At 48.7% G+C, this 21973-nt stretch overlaps 2 protein-coding genes across 3 annotated transcripts in view; both read left to right on the top strand.

The window, feature by feature from the left end:
• Positions 1-19354, top strand: part of LOC136947949 (patched domain-containing protein 1) — a 40111-nt gene extending 20757 nt beyond the window's left edge. For both annotated transcript variants that reach the window (XM_067242190.1, XM_067242189.1), the window contains exon 3: positions 17697-19354. In XM_067242190.1, the coding sequence (XP_067098291.1) occupies positions 17697-19354 (1658 nt within the window). The remainder of the gene's footprint in view (positions 1-17696) is intronic.
• Positions 3881-15547, top strand: LOC136947188 (patched domain-containing protein 1-like). Its single transcript, XM_067241077.1, is given in 4 exon segments — positions 3881-4306; positions 8001-8361; positions 8364-8494; positions 15185-15547. Coding segments are annotated over 4 exon segments (1281 nt in total).
• Positions 19355-21973: the final 2619 nt, after the last annotated feature.

The raw sequence follows: 21973 nt of genomic DNA, 5'->3' as shown, positions 1-21973 counted from the left end.
CTGTCTGTTGCTCTCCCTTTCTCTATCTCACCTCTCTCTCTCTCTCTGTGCTGCTCTCTCTCATCTCTCTCCCTCTCTTGCTCCCTCCGTCCTCTCTCCCTCTTTCTCTCAAAGCCTTTCAATCTCTCTCTCCTCTCTCTCCTTCTTTCTCTCAAAGCCTTTCAATCTCTCTCTTATCTGTCTCCCTCTCTCTCTCAAAGCTTCAATCTCTCTCTACCTTCCTGACTCTTCTGTCCTCTTCTTTCACAGAAAACAGAACACGTTCCTTTCACAGCAATTGCTACTATGTTTACCTTCATCAATACTTAATGAAAGGAGATATTTTAGATTATTATTCATGAGAGGCATAACAAGAAAAAAGCATAGCAAGAATAAGACTCGATGTAAAAACAAATAATACACATACAAAACTCCACAATAAATAACATTGTTGTTGAAATGCATGATATAATTGCTTTTAGGGGAACTGGAAAAGCCTTATTGACTCACAATTCAGGAGAAACGAGTTTGCTCTGAAAGTGGAGGACTCATTTAGTGGTTCCAGGGAGAACAGGCAAGCACAAGCATAGGGGCCTCATCAGGTGAGTCATGTGGTGTTCTGCTAAGTCACTTTTACACACGCACACACACTGGAAGACTGTCAGAGGTGCTTGGTCTACAAATAAAGAAGTAGAAAAGACTGCAGGCTAAATTTAGCAGTAACTGCTAAAGGAAACATAACTTTAATCACATGGAAAAGGCGATATATAAGGCAGAAAAAGACAGGCTTATGGATAGATGGATTGGGTTGACACACACACACCTCCAGAACATGTTGGATGATTTGTGTCCTCCATCCCCACCTCCCCTGCCTCCTCCCCTGTCTGTGTGTTCCATCAAGGTGTTTATGGTCGTCATGCTGCCTGCCTTGTATTGACCCTGGGTCTGTGTGTTGCTGTACACAGTCCTCCATCTTTCCAGTGTGTGTGCGTGTTTATGCCTGTTCTGTCTCTGGACGTCTGGGTATGTGTGTTTGTGTGTGTGTGCACGTGTGCCAGCGCATGTGTGTGTATATATACACAAATGCACGAGCGTACTTGTGTGTGCGTGCATCCCTGTGTTTGTGCATGTGTGTGCGTGAGCGTGGGTGTTGATGAATAGTGGTGATTAACTCGGAGGTGCCCTGAGACTTTAAGAGTACTCTCCAGGATTACACTGTGCCATCGCCAAGGGTTACGGGATTCACACTTCACACTGAGGCTGAAAATACCTCAAAGAGAGAAGATTTAAATAACACAGAGTCCTGGGACCTGATAGGACCAACCACAGGGTCCTGATTGGATGGTGGCAGGACAGATAACCTGGAGAAAGGTCACACAACAGATGCTGTTCAGGAGAGCCGCACTGCAGGTCTGAGGAGATAAAAACACCATCAATAGGTTGTGTGTTTCAGGTTCCCACTCAATACTCTGAATAACAGAGGCTTTGCATTCCACAGCTGGAGTAAATCATGGAAACTGTACTGTACTGTGTCCAGAGAATAGAAGACTTATTTGCACTAGAAATTGTATCATCGTGTATAGAGGGCTTCTCACATTGGCAAGTCAAATACCAACAGATGCTTCCATTCAGATCAAGTTCCATTCAGAATAGTGTTTCCTGCCACATTCAGCATAGTGTTTCCTGCTACATTCAGCATAGTGTTTCCTGCCACATTCAGCATAGTGTTTCCTGCCACATTCAGCATAGTGTTTCCTGACACATTCAGCATAGTGTTTCCTGCCACATTCAGCATAGTGTTTCCTGCCACATTCAGCATAGTGTTTCCTGCCACATTCAGCATAGTGTTTCCTGCCACATTCAGCATAGTGTTTCCTGACACATTCAGCATAGTGTTTCCTGAAACATTCAGCATAGAGTTTCCTGCCACATTCAGCATAGTGTTTCCTGCCACATTCAGCATAGTGTTTCCTGCCACATTCAGCATAGTGTTTCCTGACACATTCAGCATAGTGTTTCCTGAAACATTCAGCATAGTGTTTCCTGCCACATTCAGCATAGTGTTTCCTGCCACATTCAGCATAGTGTTTCCTGAAACATTCAGCATAGTGTTTCCTGACACATTGAGCTTAGAGTTTCCTGCCACATTCAACATAGTGTTTCCTGCCACATTCAGCATAGTGTTTCCTGCCACATTCAGCATAGTGTTTCCTGACACATTCAGCATAGTGTTTCCTGACACATTCAGCATCGTGTTTCCTGACACATTCAGCATGTTTCCTGGATCAAGTTACTATAAAAGTGTTTGACTTCCGGCACCGCTATCCCACAAACCCTCAGATTAAGTAGATCCTGTTAGAGGAACCACTCAGCTGCAGTTCAGAGGACAAGAGAAGAAGAGCCTGCAGGGTGGACAGTAATTAACACCTCTTCACTCAGACGAGACCACAAGCTGCACCAACCAACCCGCTACAGGTAAGAAACTATACTTTACATATGCGTGTCGCTTTCGATGAAATTGTCTGTTAAATTAAATGTAAATGCTAATGTACATGCAGTGATCGATTGATTAAATTGTTTTAAATTGGTCTTTTAGGATTGTTTGTTGATGTCTTGACATCTGGGTTTCAGAATGACACTTGTACTCATGTTTCTGGATTATGATTTATCATAGAAGGTGAAAGGGTGCTGGCCTGTTCATGTTACTGTAACAAGAAGTGATGTCAGTCTGTTTCAAAGAGGGATGCAGGTGAGGTACCATAGGCCCATGCATAGAGAGAGAGGGAGGGGGGAGAGAGAGATAAAGGGGGAGAGAGATAGAGGGGGGAGAGAGAGTGGAGAGAGAGATAGAGTGGAGAGAGAGATAGAGTGGGGAGAGAGAAATAGAGGGGGAGAGAGAGGTAGAGGGGGGAGGGAGAGATAAAGGGGGACAGAGGTCTGGTCCAGAGCGTCTTCTCTGACTTTGAAGGGCTAGTGGTTCGAAGCTTCCTGAGGTGTAAAAACACACCATCAGCAAACTCACCATGACTTTGAAAGGCTTTAGAGGAGCTGTGGTCTGTCTCCCTCACTCTTTCCCTCATTCTCTCTCTCCATCTTTCCCTCTCTCTCTTTCTCTCTCTTTCCCTCTCTCTCTTTCCCTCTCCCTCTTTCCCTCTCTCTCTTTCCCTCTCTCTCTCTCCCTCCCTCTCTCTCTCTACCTCTCCCTCTTTCGCTTTTTCCCTCTCTTTCTCTAAATCTCCCACTGACTTTCTCTATCTTTACCTCAGTCTCTTTTTCAATCTCTTTATCTCTTTCTCAGGAGAGAAATGGAGAGAGAAAGCGAGGGCTTTCAGATTGAAAAGAGGCCTTTCTATAACAAAGATACACAGCGGCCTTTACTTGGCCACTCTGTATTTACCCTTTACCCAAAAGTATACTGTAGGATTTTCTCAGTTCATAATCATAAGACGTTGAGAGTAATTACAGGAAAGTGCATATGTCCGTGTAGCGACCGACGCCACTAAATATTTCATGGCGCTTGTGCCTATTGCGCGTGTTCTTAAAATAACCTGTCATCAGCGTTTCCCAGTCTTCCCCTTCAACCCGGCACATGGTTACAGTCAAGTACATCAATCAGGCCCACCGACAGAGTAGCCAGGACCGCGCGCACATGCACATCACACCGCCGCGCCTGGCTGCTCGAGCAGCAGGAGCATCACCGGTAGTCACGGATCCGCGGTGTTCTATCAGAACCAGGGAGGAATGGCTTAAACAAATCAGGAGATCGTGCTAGGATCTAGTGATGATCAATATCTGACTGTGTTCGTTTGCAAATTGCTGCAGTGCCGTTTTCCAGGTGTAACGTGTGTCTGGACTATTCTCGTACGGATTGAATAAACTGGGCAAGCGAGCCTGATGTCACATGTGCCTCATCGGAAGAGACGGGGCATCTGCAAGCTGGATCTGGAGGAGGATGCTGCGGCAAGTGATCCACAGAGGGCTCAAAGCTTCCTTCTACTGGCTGGGCTTGTTCGTTAGTCGGCATCCGGTATTTTTCCTTACCGTACCCGCAGTCCTAACCATCATTTTCGGATCTACCGTGTTGAGCAGATTCAAGCCAGAGACGGACCTCGAGATACTGGTTGCCCCGACGCACAGTCTCGCTAAAATAGAGCGGAGTCTCGCCAACAGCCTGTTCCCCATTGACCAGTCTAAACACAAGCTGTATTCAGACCTGCACACTCCAGGCAGATACGGGAGGCTGATCCTGCTGGCTAAGTCAGGGGGGAACATTCTGGAGCTAGCAGACCAGGTATTGCAGGTTCACAAGCAGGTGTTGGAACTGCGTGTTAATTACAAGGGATTCAATTACACTTTCGCTCATCTCTGCGTCCTCAGTCATCGGGATAAGCGATGCCTCTTGGATGATATAATCACAATATTCGAAGACATTCGATTGGCTATCCTCTCAAACAGCACTTTCTCCAAGGTGCCGGTGAGCTATCCAAACACAACATTAAAGGTAAGACACAGGCCCCTGGTGAGGGATATTAATGATGAACGAAAGGCAGTTTCTCTAGGACGCATCAATTACTCATAGCCTACGTGCCAGGTTCTGTCTGAATAGCTACACGTGCCTTACGTGCAGCGAGATAGCCCTAAACAGAATTACCGGGATTATAGAGACATCTATATATAGAGTGCATCTAGGGCTATGCTTTGCATGTTGACATCGACGCCTAACGTGCTAATGAAGGAGGTGTACGTATTTGCTCCTCCGAGCTGCCCATCTACACTGCATGATTTCTCCGTATCAGCGAGGGAATCCTTTCGCGGTCTAGTCGGCTCAGTGCGGGTTATGAATCGGCTGCATCGTCCTCCACTGCTCCCGGAGAGCGCGGGGAATGTCCTCCTGGCTTCCTTTCTTTCTTTCATATTTTTTTTTTGATGCAGTGTCTCCCTTGCCCCCGTCAGCTTTTCTTACCTACTGGAGACATGGAGCGGCTATCTTGCAGCCCGACTTCTCCTGTAAGACGCTACTTAACGGCTTGAGTATGCAGGGATTGCCACCGTTGCAGATGCGGTGTATTTGCCTACAGACTCTTCAGAAGCCATGATCTGAGCTCATTATCCCCGTGTAGCAATTATATTGATCATAAACTATAAATGCAACAACGCATGGTTGTTTGGGGATAAACGAACTCGCCAGTTGTGGCTTTAAAGAAGTCCCTGTTAAACAGAGGGGATACAGGCCTGAGATCCAGACTGTAGTACACAACATGCTATGTGTATCCCTAGTACACAACACTCTGCTCAGACTGTGTGTGTGTGTATCCCTAGTACACAAGACGCTGCTCAGACTGTGTGTGTGTGTATCCCTAGTACACTACACTCTGCTCAGACTGTGTGTGGGTGTGTATCCCTAGTACACAACACGCTGCTCAGACTGTGTGTGTGTGTGTATCCCTAGTACACAACACACTGGTCAGACTGTGTGTGTGTGTGTATCCCTAGTACACAACACACTGCTCAGACTATGTGTGTGTGTGTATCCCTAGTACACAACACACTGCTCAGACTGTGTGTGTGTGTATCCCTAGTACACAACACACTGGTCAGACACCTGTCCAGGAGATGTTTGATCTCCTCCAATAAGAACAGCCATTGTGAGGTAGTCCTGTTTCCTGTCCCAGTCGTCCTGTTTCCTGTCCCAGTGGTCTTGTTTCCTGTTTCCTGTCCCAGTAGTCCTGTTTCCTACATTTACATTTACATTTAGTCATTTAGCAGACGCTCTTATCCAGAGCGACTTACAGTAAGTACAGGGACATTCCCCCGAGGCAAGTAGGGTGAAGTGCCTTGCCCAAGGACACAACATCAGTTGGCATGACCGGGAATCGAACTGGCAACCTTCGGATTACTAGCCCAATCCCTCACCGCTCAGCCACCTGACTCCCTTCCTGTCCCAGTAGTCCTGTTTCCTGTCCCAGTAGCCCTGTTTCCTGTCCCAGTAGTCCTGTTTCCTGTCCCAGTAGTCCTGTTTCCTGTCCCAGTAGTCCTGTTTCCTGTCCCAGTGGTCCTGTTTCCTGTCTCAGTAGCCCTGTTTCCTGTCCCAGTAGTCCTGTTTCCTGTCCCAGTAGCCCTGTTTCCTGTCCCAGTAGTCCTGTTTCCTGTCCCAGGATGCCTCGTCCTGTATCAGTATGTAATTCAATGGATGGGCCTGCACATAACAGCCCTGACACTAAATCATTTCCACATCCTAACTGCTTGGCCTACAATCCTAGAAGGTACATCCCCTTGTGGACCCATCACGACACCTGCTCTGCTGCGACAACACTGTCCTCTCTCTCTCTCTCTCTCTCTCTCTCTCTCTCTCTCTCTCTCTCTCTCTCTCTCTCTCTCTCTCTCTCTCTCTCTCTCTCTCTCTCTCTCTCCTCCTCTCTCTCCTCTCTCTCTCTCTCTCCTCTCTCTCTCTCTCTCTCTCTCCCTCTCTCTCTCTCTCTCTCTCTCTCTCTCTCCTCTCTCTCTCTCTCTCTCTCTCTCTCTCCTCTCTCTCTCTCTCTCTCTCCTCTCTCTCTCTCTCTCTCTCTCTCTCTCTCGCCCTCAGTACACCCTCTGACACAAACCTCTGTTACCCCCCAAAAAGTGTGTTTTAAGTTTCAGTTACCTGGTTTCTCTTTTTGCTTTGATACCAGAGTCTGAATGTCTTCATCATGTTCCTGGGTCTAATGGTAAGCCCCAAGTACCTTACTGTCCTATACTGTCCTATACTGTCCTATACTGTGCCAAACCCCTAGTAGGTCAATGTTTCATGAGTTTGGAGGGCTAATGTTGTGTGTTTATATCATAGATGTTGTGTGATACACCACACAGTACATTTCAAAGTGTTCATTCAACACCATTTTACTTGTTGAGTGTTTACATACTGCTGGTCCACTCCTCGTATTAAAGAAACACTGGAATTTGCTGCAGATAAATGTTAGATTTTTAACTGATTATCACCACAACAAATACATTATCAGAGTTCTGTGACTGGTCTGTTTAAAGTGGAGCTGCATGCCGCAAGCCAATGGGCACAGGTTATCTTCGCCCACAGTGAAAAAGCGATGCCTTGTTAGCGCCGCGTTACTTACCCATTGGCTGTTTGCCCACTCGTCTGGAAGAGCCGTCTGGAGGTGTGTCCTGTGTCACATTTCCTCATCTCCAAGTATCAGCCACCTTCCTGGGAAGTGAATACCAGACCATCTCCCCCTCGCCTCCCCCTGGCTTCCCCCTCGCCTCCCCCTCGTCTCCCCCTCGCCTCCCCCTCGTCTCCCCCTCGTCTCCCCCTCGCCTCCCCCTCCGTCTCCCCCTCGCCTCCCCCCTCGCCCTCCCCCTCGTCCTCCCCCTCGTCTCCCCCTCGCCTCCCCCTCGCCTCACCCCTCGCCTCCCCCTCGCCTCCCCCTCGTCTCCCCCTCGTCTCCCCCCTCGCCTCCCCCTCGTCTCCCCCTCGTCTCCCCTCATCTCCCCCTCATCTCCCTGCAGCCCACAGGACGGGACACTCAGAATAAACCTGAGTGAAAACAAGCAGGCCTGGATGGGGTTAGACATGATGCTCTGCTGTGTGGGTCTGGCTTGTGGTGACAGGTTGCTCTTCTTCTGGTGTCCTGTCTCTGGTTTATGATGTAAACATGCTGGAGGGGCTTAGGGTTACTGCAGCAGGTTGTCATTGCTAGGGTTTTGCAGTGCATGTGTGTTCTGATGGTTAAAGTTGTAACAGGACAGCACAGGAGAAACCATCCTTCATCAACTTTTTAAATAAAAATTTAAAAGACATTTACCAACTATTTAAAAACACTGTTTAGGTGAATATTAAGATGAGTTGTATCATGCCAGCTGAGCAGATTAGTCCGTGCCTCCGTATGACGTCTGTCCCCCTGTCCCTGTCCCCTGTCCCTGTCCCTGTCCCTGTCCCCTGTCCCTGTCCCTGTCCCCTGTCCCCCTGTCCCCTGTCCCCCTGTCCCTGTCCCTGTCCCCTGTCCCTGTCCCCTGTCCCTGTCCCCTAGGACGGCCGGGTGACCTTCATCGGCCACCAGCTGGGAGGCATCTCCTTCTCCCCAGGCAGCCGGGAGCAGCAGGTGAAGTTAGCCCGCGCCGCCCAGATCTCCTACTACCTCCGCAACCATGGCCCAGCCGTGCAAGACACCATCGCGGAGCGCTGGGAGAAGGAGTTCTGCGCCCTCATCCAGCGTCTCTTGGGCCCCAGTGAGGAGCTGCACCTGCAGGCTCTCACCTCCTTCAGCCTGTGGAGAGACTTCCACCAGACGGGGGTGCTGGCCAAGGGGGAGGTGCTGGTCAGCCTGGTGCTGGTGCTGCTGTCTGCCACCGTCTCCAGCTCCATGAGGGACTGTCTGCGGGGGAAGCCCTTCCTGGCCTGCTGGGGGTGCTCACCATCTGCATCGCCAACGTCACCGCTGCAGGGATCTTCTTCATCTCCGACGGGAAGTTCAACTCCACCTTGTTGGGGGTGCCCTTCTTCGCTATGGGTGAGTGGGAGAGGGTGAGGATGAGGGGGGGGCTGTGGGGGGACTAGGGGGGGTTGTGGGAGATGAGACGGGGTGCTGAATTGGGGGGCTGTGAGGGATGGGGGGGGCTGTGGGGTGGGTGGATGGATGGGTTAAGAGGTTGGGGTGAAAGACAGGATTGCTGACTGACTGACTGTTTTAATACTGCTCATATGTCTGTTCCACTGACTGGAGACTGCAGCTGCCTGCCTGGCTGGCTGGCTTGTTCTGTCTTATCAGGGGTTTCCATGTGGAGGCTGATAGCAGGGGGGATTAGCGTGATCACTGTGGGGCTTCCCTCCCAGGCTGACCAGCAGAGAAGACTCATGTTATGGTTACAGTGGTGGCGCTTCTGCCGCAGTGTGTGTCTTTTGTTTGTGTTTGTTTGCTGGTGTGTGTGTGTGTTTGCTGGTGTGTGTGTGTTTGCTGGTGTGTCTCTGTGTTGCTGGTGTGTGTTGCTGTGTGTCTGTGTGTGTCTGTGTGTTGCTGTGTGTCTGTGTGTTGCTGTGTGTTGCTGTGTGTGTCTGTGTGTGTGTGTTGCTGTGTGTCTGTGTGTTTCTGTGTGTGTATGTGCTCTGTTTTCATTATTTAGAGCTCTTTAGACTGAGATCCAGTACGTATGTGGGACAGGAGCGTCTGTCTGCTGATGTGCTTCAGCTGCTTTTACAGTATGTTGCCTCCCTCTGCTTATCCTGTCTGAGGTTACAGAAGGGTGACTGGGTCCCTGGAGGGCACACACACACACACTCAGAAGGTGACTGGGTCCCTGGAGGGCACACACACACACACTCAGAAGGTGACTGGGTCCCTGGAGGGCACACACTCACAAACACACACACACACACTCAGAAGGTGACTGGGTCCCCTGGAGGTCTGTGTTGCAGTCTGTGTGTGATGTGCATGAAGCTTAAGTAAGAACCAGGGAACAGAAGGCTGGAGAGTCCTGCTGACCCAACATCCCAGCTCTCCTGGGTGGGAGGAGGAGGAGAGAGGGGGTAGAGGAGAGGGAGAGGATGAGAGAGGGGGTGGGGGTGGAGGAGAGAAGTGGGTGGCAGGAGAGGAAGAGAGAGAGAGATAGAACACTAGGAGAAATCGCACTGTAAAAGGAAGAGAGAAAAGGAAGGGGTTGTGACCACAGGGTGAGAGAGAAGGAAGGTTGAAGGAGAAGACATAATGAGAGTGAGTACATGTGACAGGGCCTAGCAGGCTGCAGCTGTCCCATCCCCTGCCTAGCAGGCTGCAGCTGTCCCATCCCCTGCCTAGCAGGCTGCAGCTGTCCCATCCCCTGCCTAGCAGGTTGCAGCTGTCCCATCCCCTGCCTAGCAGGCTGCAGCTGTCCCATCCCCTGCCTAGCACACTGCAGCTGTCCCATCCCCTGCCTAGCAGGTTGCAGCTGTCCCATCCCCTGCCTAGCACACTGCAGCTGTCCCATCCCCTGCCTAGCAGGCTGTAGCTGTCCCATCCCCTGCCTAGCAGGCTGCAGCTGTCCCATCCCCTGCCTAGCAGGCTGCAGCTGTCCCATCCCCTGCCTAGCAGGCTGCAGCTGTCCCATCCCCTGCCTAGCAGGTTGCAGCTGTCCCATCCCCTGCCTAGCAGGTTGCAGCTGTCCCATCCCCTGCCTAGCAGGCTGCAGCTGTCCCATCCCCTGCCTAGCAGGCTGTAGCTGTCCCATCCCCTGCCTAGCACACCTGCAGCTGTCCCATCCCCTGGGGTGCTAAAGTAGAGAGTGTTCTAGTACACTAGTATGGTACATAGTACAGGAGAGACTCCTATTAGTAAACTAGCATACAGTAGTAAATAGTACAGTGTGTACAGTACTCTGTACCTTCAAAAGCCCCCTTGAAGACCTTAACACAGCCCCCTCTCCTCAATCCCCCTCTACTCCACCCTTCCCCCTCTCCTCCATCTCCCTCTCTCCTCCACCGATGTCAGTCCAGCATGCCGTCTGAGTGAGTTAATTAAGTAGGAGCCTGTCAGTGTGTCCTGGTGGACGCTGGATAATAAATGTAGAAAAACAGGCTGAGATCTGGGGATGTGAGCCAGGGCTCATGAAACATACATGCTCTGTACTGCTTCCTGCTTCCCCAGTCTCTCTCTCTCTCTCTCTCTCTCTCTCTCTCTCTCTCTCTCTCTCTCTCTCTCTCTCTCTCTCTCTCTCTCTCTTTCTCTCTCTCTCTCTCTCTGTTTATCTGTCTCTGTCTCTACTGGGCTAACTCCACTAAGCTAACTACTGGGGTAACTCCGCTAAACTGACTACTGAGCTAACTCCGCTAAGCTAACTACTGAGCTAACTCTACTGAGCTAACTCCACTAAGCTAACTGTTTGTACTGTCACTTTTGATTAAAGGTAGTCTGCTAAATTTAAAATGGTAAATGTAGAAGATGTATACCTTCAGGAACATTAGTCTTTGGGAACTGCAGACTGATTTACAGACATTGTGCATTTCTTTAATGGACCATGCTGTTGTGGAAGAATTGATTTTACACCGCAGGGCAAGAAGAATGGTGACACGTGACATGGCTGGTCCTACACTCACACACACACTCACACATGTAGTGATGGGAGGTAGGGGGAGGAGACGACAGCTTCATGATAGTTATTACAGCTGCAGGGACACTATGGCTCTGTTACGAGGACTGTGTTCATGAAACACACGATGTTACATATTAATAATGTATATTCAGCAGACATTTTTATCAGGACAGTGAGGTTTTCAACCTGCAACCTCTTGATCAGTAGTTAAGTGCTCTAACCACTGGGCTCAAAATGATTCAATATCTGCTGTTTTTCTTCCTATGGTATAAAAACATTTACCGGTTCACCTCTGTTACGACTCCCACATCTAACCCTAACCCTGTTACGACTCCCACATCTAACCCTAACCCTGCAACTCCAGTCCAATATTGGGCTGAGACTTCTTCACAAACCTAACCCTGTTACGACTCCCACATCTAACCCTAACCATAACACCTCTCCTGACCAGAACTCTGGCCGGATCACTGCTGGCAGGAAATGTTCAGAGGTCAAATCTAGCCAACTTTATTGATTACTGTAAGAGCGACAGTGACAATGTGTTTTAGTTGGCTAAACAAAGCGAGGGCGAACAAGGCTATTGGATAAAGAGAGAGAGAGAGGAAGGAAAATACTCCTGCTAATGTATTTATTGCCTCTTGGACGCTGTGATTAATTACCCTGAGTGGAGGTTTGGGTTTTCACAGAAAGAGAGACTTGCTGTAGCCTGGGAGCTAACAGACTTGCTGTAGCCTGGGAGCTAACAGACTTGCTGTAGCCTGGGAGCTGACAGACTTGCTGTAGCCTGGGAGCTAACAGACTTGCTGTAGCCTGGGAGCTAACAGACTTGCTGTAGCCTGGGAGCTAACAGACTTGCTGTAGCCTGGGAGCTGACAGACTTGCTGTAGCCTGGGAGCTGACAGACTTGCTGTAGCCTGGGAGCTGACAGACTTGCTGTAGCCTGGGAGCTGACAGACTTGCTGTAGCCTGGGAGCTGACAGACTTGCTGTAGCCTGGGAGCTAACAGACTTGCTGTAGCCTGGGAGCTGACAGACTTGCTGTAGCCTGGGAGCTGACAGACTTGCTGTAGCCTGGGAGCTGACAGACTTGCTGTAGCCTGGGAGCTAACAGACTTGCTGTACATTTAGTCATTTAGCAGACGCTCTTATCCAGAGCGTCCATCTTAGCCTGGGAGCTGACAGTTGTATATCTTGCTGCTGGCGTTGTAGGATTGTGTCAACATGATCATGGTGCTCAGACGAACAGCAGAAGGAGCACATTTTAGTGGACACGTGGGGTGATCCAGAATCACGCCTCATATATGTGCCCGCCCCCTGATCAGGTCTACGAAGTCATTGTGTGATGTCACTGAGAACGAGGACTTGTGTATTCCATGCAGCTTTGCCGCCAACAAGTGTTACCTCTAGGATTTTTTTTAGCAGTGGGGGCAGGTCTGTCCGACGTAAAAACGTATTGTAAATGGTTAGTAGCCTATAGCTTATCGATTAAGGTACTCGAAAGCATGCACACTGTCTTCTTCATTTGATCTTGATAGGCTAAGCATTATGTAGCAAATAATAACAATAAACCCACAATTTATTAATTAAAACTACTTCAGCATAATAATGCACCTAAAATACAAACGTGAGCAAGGGCAGCAATCGCTATTGAATCAACAGACGTGCAATTAGCTAGCAGGGGAAGAATACAAACAACGAAAATCACCAGTTAACTTAAATTTGCAAGAACTATGGAATAATACAATAACAGGCTTAAATGAACTGACAACATAAGTTATACGACTTACAGTTCTCAAGGGCGCACACATGCAATCTCAACGTGTCCGTGCTATTCTCCGACATGCACTCTAACAATCACTGCTGACAGACGGCCTTTTGTACAGCCCTATTTCTGATACCATGGCGGCAGAAATTTAGCCGTGACGGGCCGCCACGACAAAATCAACATAGAGGAAACACTGCCTCCAACCTTGAATCAATCACACCAGTCTCTGTGTGTGTGTGTGTGTGTGTGTAGAGGGTGTGTGTGTGTGTGTGTGTGTGTGTGTAGAGGGTGTGTCTATGTGTGTGTAGAGGGTATGTCTATGTGTGTGTGTGTGTGTGTGTGTGTGTAGAGGGTGTGTCTATGTGTGTGTGTGTGTGTGTGTAGAGGGTGTGTCTATGTGTGTGTGTGTGTGTGTGTGTGTAGAGGGTGTGTCTATGTGTGTGTAGAGGGTATGTCTATGTGTGTGTGTGTGTGTGTGTAGAGGGTGTGTCTATGTGTGTGTGTGTGTGTGTGTGTGTAGAGGGTGTGTCTATGTGTGTGTGTGTGTGTAGAGGGTGTGTCTATGTGTGTGTGTGTGTGTGTGTGTAGAGGGTGTGTCTGTGTGTGTGTAGAGGGTATGTCTATGTGTGTGTGTGTGTAGGGGTGTGTGTCTATGTGTCTGTGTGTGTGTAGGGGTGTGTGTGTATGTGTGTGTGTCTGTGTGTGTAGAGGGTCTGTCTATGTGTCTGTGTGTGTGTGTAGGGGTGTGTGTATGTGTGTGTGTGTGTGTAGAGGGTGTGTCTATGTATGTGTGTGTGTAGCATGTGTTGTACAGGCAGTCAGTATTGATCATGACTGCTAGCCTGGTCTCAGACTGAGGACATAAGCTACACAGACTCACCAGACTGACACACACATTCTCATTCTGCACAAATACACACACACAGATTCATCTTCCACACACACACATGCAGACTAATCCTCTACACATACAAAGACACATCCTCTACAAATACACACACACACAGATTCATCCTCTACACACACACAGACACCCCCCCTCCCCACCCCCCGTCCGTCCGTCGTGTTCAGCGTGGTATTGGGACCCAGCTCACGTAGACAAGCGTCTGCATGGACACACGCTTCAGGGGAGCATGCCTCCTCAATCAGGAGGAACACACACACTCACTCACTCACTCACACACATACATACACACACACACACACACACATACACACACACACATACACAGGGAGGAGGGTTCTAATGGAGCCACATATCATGACCGGCCTCAGGCGTTACGTATCCCAGATCATCTGGCAGCTGAGGTTAAGGTCAGGGTTACAGATCTGAATATCAGTGGAGATGAATGTGATGGATGAACATTTGCATTTCATGTGACAGACAAATACCGCATCTACTGTAGAAAGTATAGCAGATTAACCAAGGAGTGCATACAAGAAGTCACATAAAAATATTACCGATATCCAGCTTAGCATGTTGGCCTGCTGTCTGATTCGGAGGTGGTTGGATTACTAAAGTTAAAAACAGAATATGTACTGTATATTTACCTCAGACAGACCATGTGCAAATCAGCTCATTGTTCTCCCACTTCTCCAGTTCTGTAGGGAACCAGTTGCATTACTCTCTCTTCCTCTCTCTCTATTTCTCCCCCTCTCTCTCTCTCTCTCTCTCTCCCCTCTCTCGCTCTCCTTCTCTCCCCTCCCTCTCTCCATCTTTTTCTGTTCCATTTGTTTTTATACATTTTCCAATTCCTTTTGTAGCACTTCTGTAATATATGGATCTTGGGTTCCTGTAGGGTCATAAATACCTAGTCCTCACAGCTCTCTCTGCTCTCCTGTAGAAAAACTGAGTGTGTGAGTGCATGTGCTTGTGTGCGTGTGTCTGTGCATGTGTGTGTCTATGCTTGTGTGTGTTTGTCTGTGCTTGTGTGCGTGTGTGAGTGCATGTGTGTGTGTAGTTATCTCTCCCTCTTTCTTTCCCTCTTTCTCTTTCTCTTCTCTCTCATTCTCCCCCCTCTCTCTCTCTCTTCACTATTCACTCCATTGTTGGTGTGTTACTGTGGGCGGTAGGTAGAGTACCACCATGTGACTGTGTGTAGTGTACTGAGGGTGTTCATAGCTGTGTTGTCATACAACCTTGTTGCAGACAGTATTTTTGTGTGTACTGGAGTAAGTGTGCTGCGTAGCATACCAGAGATGGCAGTGTGTGTGTAAGCTTCTTACCAAAATATGGATTTCCATATTAGGAGCTGTTTCAGATCGCTTCACTTCATTCTCAATTTAAAGCCAGCTCTCCTGTTTCCATGGAGTTTGTTTCTGGGCGACAACACAAAGAAGAGCCCCTTGTTTGCTCCGTAATGTCAGCTGTGACCATTTGGTGGTCCAGGCTGGTGGGACCAGGAGGCTGGTGGGACCAGGAGGCTGGTGGGACCAGGAGGCTGGTGGGACCACAGGAGGCTGGTGGGACCAGGAGGCTGGTGGGACCACAGGAGGCTGGTGGGACCAGGAGGCTGGTGGGACCACAGGAGGCTGGTGGGACCACAGGAGGCTGGTGGGACCAGGAGGCTGGTGGGACCACAGGAGGCTGGTGGGACCAGGAGGCTGGTGGGACCAGGAGCTGGTGGGACCAGGAGGCTGGTGGGACCAGGAGGCTGGTGGGACCAGGAGGATGGTGGGACCAGGAGGCTGGTGGGACCACAGGAGGCTGGTGGGACCACAGGAGGCTGGTGGGACCAGGAGGCTGGTGTGAAAAAAAAACACTGACAAGTATGTTAAACCTACCTGCAGTCTCTGAGTGTTTTATGTATTAATTACTTTGTCTTTGCATCGTACCAGCTGAGTAACAGAATGCAACCGTCTGTGATCTGACATAGATCGGTCGCTGTTACGTAGATTACGTGACATTTATCACATGTATATGGTGGATAGAAAGCATTCAGTCATAGTTCTCGCAGTAACACCATTTCCTGAAGGCAACATGACTGAGGAGAGTCTTCTTCTTCTTCTAATTCCACGCCCCTCTGAGTTGAAGCCACGCCCCCTACGTAAAATCGGGGCCAAAAGTCTGAAACTGAAAAAACTGATCTGAAACTGAAAAAAAAGATTTGAATCTGACAACATGAAATGTGGAACTGAAAACAAATATAAAAGTGAAAAATGAAAATTCATAATTTATTCAAAGTCTTTCCAGAATTTAATCTCAATTTTATTCAAACTGAAACCAAATTTTTTTTTTGTTTGAATACATGGTTTTATTTTTCAAGTTTTAGACCCAAAACTTAAATTTTCAATTTCAGGCTTTAGTTTTTCAACTATATTTCAACTATTCTTTTCAAATTAACAAAACATTTGGCCCTGATTTAGCTCCATATGCCTGTGGATGTTTCTGCCACCACAACCCTTTTGTTCAGCTCTGTATGTAACTCTGTCTGTTCAGGAAGATGTTCAGCTCTGTATATAATGTAATCCTGTCTGTTCAGGAAGATAAGCCAATCGATTGGATTGATTACACGATCAATTACGGAAAGAAAATTAAACGTCCAGAAATGCGAGTGCCATACTCTAGCTGGTCTGAGATCATTTAGCTTTATAAACGTGTGACATCAGACTAGGCATAGACTGTGTGCCCTGGGGGAGAGGAGCAGATGGGGCTGATACTAATATCATCTCTCCACCTGTGTTTCATCAATCACTTTACTGGATCTCCAGGCTTCTCCAATCACGCCAAGCCATTTTACATTTTGCATTCCCGAATACATGGTGCAGGGAAATACCATCATCATCAAGTCATCTCCGCTTGCTTACGCAGGTAAACTGATGCACATTGTTGCATTTGTCTCCCTCTCCCCATCGTCTAAACCAACTGACACTAACTAATTGACCTGTAGCGCGGCTCAATAAGATTAAAAGCAGGCAAAGCCAATCTACCTGAGTCATTATATTGGCGTAATCCTTTATAGTTAATTAACTTTTTTTCCCTGTGTCAAACGAAGAGATATTTATGATGCTGGTGAAGAGGGGGGGGTGGCTCAGCTGAAACATAGAGGAGATGGATCCAGAACGCCCACAGACATCCTGCAAAAAGGAGATGGATGAGCGATACATTTATTCAAATGTTTAAAAGCCCAAACACACCCCTGTGCCAGAAATACACAACTTCACTCAAACACAGGGAAATGAGTGGGCTTGTGTGTGTGTGACTGTGTGTGTGTGTGTGTGTATGTGTGTGTGTGTGTGTGTGTGACTGTGTGTGTGTAGTTGTGGCTGCGTGGGTGAAAATAGAACATTTCCTTCTGAATGTCCTCCTCCTCTGTGACTGGTGAGATTCTCACAGATGTTTTAATACTGCTGCACTCCAACAGCAAACCAACAAGCCGACGTCACATCATTTAAACGTAAAAGTAATTGCCTCACGCGGCAATTACTTAATTGCCTCTCGCGGTTTGTCAATGTGGGAATTTAAGGATCCTTAGTGGTCAAAACATGACAATATATTTAGTGTGTTACCAGCACACTATTATTATATTACTACATACTTTTAGTACTCTGTATTACTGTACCATTATTACTGTACAAGTATACAATATACTTAATGTTTCTCACCAAACAGTGCCTGGTACAGACCGTTGAACAAAAATAATGTTAGAACTATGAACTTCTGATCAAAAATAAATATAAATTGTATATATTTAAGGTACAGTTCAGCCATCGAGCATTTGCAGACCAAGAATTCACAGGTTCAAATCCACATTGCATGTTCCTTTGGATAATATCTGTCCTAAATGAAAGCACTATTGTAAATAAAATAGTGAAAAAGCATGTGATATTTGTACTGTATGTTACTTTCGATAAAAGCATATCAAAAAGCCTGAAGTGTTTCCTCTCCTTTGTGGTTGCAGGCCACGGGACAAAAGGAGTGTTTGAGCTGCTGGCGGGCTGGAGACGGACGCGGGAGACCCTCCCTTTCAAGGAGCGCGTGGCTGACGCCTTCGCTGACGTCATGGTGTGCTACACTATGACCAGCTCGCTCTACATCATCACCTTTGGCATGGGCGCCAGCCCCTTCACCAATATCGAGTCTGTCAAGATCTTCTGCCAGAGCATGTGCGTGGCTGTCCTGGTCAACTACTTCTACGTGTTCTCCTTCTACGGGTCCTGCCTGGTGTTTGCAGGCCAGCTGGAGCAGAACCGCTACCACAGTGTGTTCTGCTGCAAGATCCCATCTGTGGAGTACCTGGACCGCCAGCCCACCTGGTTCAAGACCATGATGAGCGACGGACACGACCTGTCCACACACCACGACAGCGCCCCCTACCAGAAACACTTCATCCAGCACTTCCTGAGGGAGCATTACACGGAGTGGATCACCAACACGTACGTGAAGCCGTTCGTGGTGATCCTCTACCTGATATACGCCTCCTTCTCCTTCATGGGGTGTCTGCAGATCAGCGACGGGTCCAACGTGGTCAACCTGCTGGCCAGTAACTCTCCCAGCGTCTCCTACGCCATGACGCAGCAGAAATACTTCAGCAACTACAGCCCTGTGATCGGCTTCTACATCTACGAACCGATTGAGTATTGGAACTCCACGGTGCAGGAGCACCTGAGGACGCTGGGACACGGCTTCAATAAGATCTCCTGGATCGACAACTACTTCCACTACCTGAAGGTGGTGAACGTGAGCGCCTCGACCAAGAGCGACTTCATCTCCATCCTCAAAGGCTCATTCCTGCAGAGCCCGGAGTACCAGCACTTCACGGAGGACATCATCTTCTCCAAGAACGGCGAGGAGTATGACATCATTGCGTCCAGGATGTACCTGGTGGCCCGGACCACGGAGAAGACTCGCGAGGAGGTGGTGGAGCTTCTGGAGAGACTCCGCCCCCTGTCGCTCATCAACAGCATCAAGTTCATCGTGTTCAACCCCACCTTCGTCTTCATGGATCGCTACATCTCCTCCGTCATCTCGCCCATCCTCACCTCTAGCTTCAGCGTCCTCACCATCCTCATCCTCACCATCTTCCTGGTGGTCAGCCCCCTGGGGAACTTCTGGCTGATCCTGACAGTGACGTCGGTGGAGCTAGGCGTGCTAGGCCTGATGACGCTCTGGAATGTAGACATGGACAGCATCTCCATCCTGTGCCTTATTTATACTCTCAACTTTGCCATGGATCACTGTGCGCCCCACCTGTACACGTTCGTCCTGGCCAACGAGCACACCCGGACACAGTGCATCAAGATCTCTCTGGAGGAGCACGGGGCGGCCATTTTGCAAAACGCATCTTGTTTCGTGATCGGGATGATGCCGCTTGTGTTTGTGCCTTCCAACCTGAGCTACACGCTGTTCAAGTGCTCCCTCCTGACGGCCGGCTGCACCGTGCTGCACTGCTTCATCATCCTGCCCGTCTTTCTCACCTTCTTCCCGCCCTCCAAGAAGAGACACAAGAAGAAGAAGAGGGCCAAGAGGAAGGAGCGAGAGCGAGAGCGGGAGCGGGAACGGGAGGAGGTAGAGTGCATCGAAGTCAGGGAGAACCCTGATCATGTGACGAACGTCTGAGTGATCATTGGTCAAGGTGAGCGATGAGCGTCAGCAGTGGGGCGAAGAGGCTCCGCCCACAGACGTGTCAGAGATGACCCGGCCCCTGGAGGGCAGGCATTCCAGGCGCCCTGGCCAATAGCAGCCATGCTGGGCAGAGTAGAGAGCCGCCCCATTGGTCCGTCCTCCAGCCTGGACAGAGGCGCGTTACCATAGAGACCACCACTCGTCCTGACACCGTAAACACACAGTCTGGACACGAGACACTGAAAAATCTATACTAACAACATTGAATAATTATCAAATGAGCAAATATATTTTGAGCTCCTGTAGCCTTCCTGTGTCTGCTAAAGAAAGTGAATGGACACCCTCCAGTATTGTTGTCCTCAACGGTCTGAATCATATTGTCTTTTGTTATCATGTTAAACATCTTATCACATGACGATGAAGAGACCACATCTGATAAGATAGAAATGTCTGTATTTAGGGGCTGTGACGACTTGCAAGCACCTTAGTCTGTCAGTCAGCACCCCTCTCGCCGGTGCCCTGTCCTGACAGAGACGACCCTTCTTTCTACCTTCCTAGGGTTGTGAGGGAGACAACATGCTTGTCCGCCACCAAAGCAAACAGCTGAACACAGCTTCGCTGGTTATCGCTATGGACCTGCAGGGGGGGGGGGGGGGGGGGGGGGGTTGGGGGGTGGCCAGATCACTTAAACCTCGAGGGAAACATCTGTGTTCTGATTGGTCACAAGCATCCGTACAGACCCAAAATGTATTTCTGTTTTTCAATAACAGACACAGGGACTGCTGAAATGCTGCACACAGTCCGTAAAGACACACAGCAGTGTGGAGCAGGCTTAACAGGGCAGATGGTGTACACTGTGTCCATTATGGGTAATGATCTTGCACAGTAAATCATGTGGTGAGGATTGACCCGGTTTACCTCAGTGAGGAGGATCTGTATTCAACTGCTTTGTTTCAGTTTTCACTTCTGTTTTCGGTTGCCAGAATGCAACTGTAGCTGTGACAAGATGCATGTTTTGCATATATTAGGTCTGGTGTCACAGACTATCAGATCTGCCAGGGTTTTGGTGGGACACAGGAAGTGTGAAGCAGGAAGTGTGACACAGGAAGTGTGAAGCAGGAAGTGTGACGCAGGAAGTGTGAAGCAGGAAGTGTGACGCAGGAAGTGTGAAGCAGGAAGTTTGACGCAGGAAGTGTGAAGCAGGAAGTGTGACGCAGGAAGTGTGACGCAGGAAGTTTGAAGCAGGAAGCACCTAAGTGAAGGTCCTGAACTTACTGCTGCACAAGACCACTTGAGGGACACTGATCTGAGGAAAAGAGGCTGTTGTTTCTCTAAAGCCTTCTTAAACTGGGTTTGGGTCAGAGGTACAGTAAATAGGAACTGATCATGACTAAATAATAATTAAACAAACAGCCCATGTGTGAAAGCATTACATTTTTATCATTTACACAATACATTATTTGAAAGCAAAGAATGCAGACAAATTGACAAACACCACTAGCTGTCCACTCATCGACAAACTACATCCTGCTTCCCTTCCTTCCTCAATCCTTTCCTCCAGAGCTGAGTCTACAGCTTTATCTCTGCCGCTCCCAGCGCACCTGATAACATCTGTGTTAAGGCCAACACACACACACGAACACACACACATACACACCCACATACACTCCCCCCCACAAACACTCACACACACCCCCACACACACAGGCAAGGTCAGATAAGCCGAGATAGCCATCGCAGGCAACCTCTAAATGGTCTCTACCTGTTCCGGAGGTCCCCATCACGTCCGGAAGGAAGTACAAGTCGATAGGTCATTCTTTCTGTGCGTATTCGTTTTGACATTGAAATGGGATCCATTATTCTCTCCTGTTTGATGGCTTGCATGGGTTGAGGCTCCTCTTGAAGGGACCAGATGTCTCAGAGTGGTGCAGTGTGGTGTCTGATCAGGTCTAGACATAGGCAAAGGGTGCAGATGTATCTGGTGCCACATGGAGGGAACATCGTGTTTATTTGAGGAGCTGACTAGAAAATATGGCACATATCCAAACCATAGCTAACCCTAACCCTAATTAACCCTATCTAACCCTATCTGACCCTATCTAACCCTAGCTAACCCTATCTAACCATACCCATTGTTACCCATCAGGTTAGTCCCTGTTGTGTAAGAGGAGCATTTAAACTCAGCCCAAGATGGATGAAATCTTCTCGTACATCCCCTCCCCGTAACGAAACGTTTAGATCATCATGCGTTGAACTAGGCGAAAGTGAAGCCCCATAGATAGGCTGTGCGTGACCTTCCTGTGTGCTGGAGGGGAATGCAGTCGAGTCCAGGAGTGTGCAGGTAGCTACTAGCTAACACGCAGAGTAGAACCTCAAACCGCCACTTTGAAGCTGAATAAGCTACTCAAACTGGGAGAACCAGAACCAGGCTAGCTACTGCAGAACAGACTGGGAGAACCAGAACCAGGCTAGCTACCGCAGAACACTTAGCTGTTAGTGTCACCACATCCTGTATAAGCCATGCCGTGTACTGCAGCGTGTAGGCATGAACTTTCTTTTTTATGTAACGGTAAAGAAATGCAAAACTGAAATAATTTTAATTCCCAAGATGAC

The sequence above is a fragment of the Osmerus mordax genome, chromosome 8, assembly GCF_038355195.1.
Source record: "Osmerus mordax isolate fOsmMor3 chromosome 8, fOsmMor3.pri, whole genome shotgun sequence".
Classification (NCBI taxonomy): domain Eukaryota; kingdom Metazoa; phylum Chordata; class Actinopteri; order Osmeriformes; family Osmeridae; genus Osmerus; species Osmerus mordax.
This window is presented reverse-complemented; position numbering and strand designations above follow the sequence as displayed.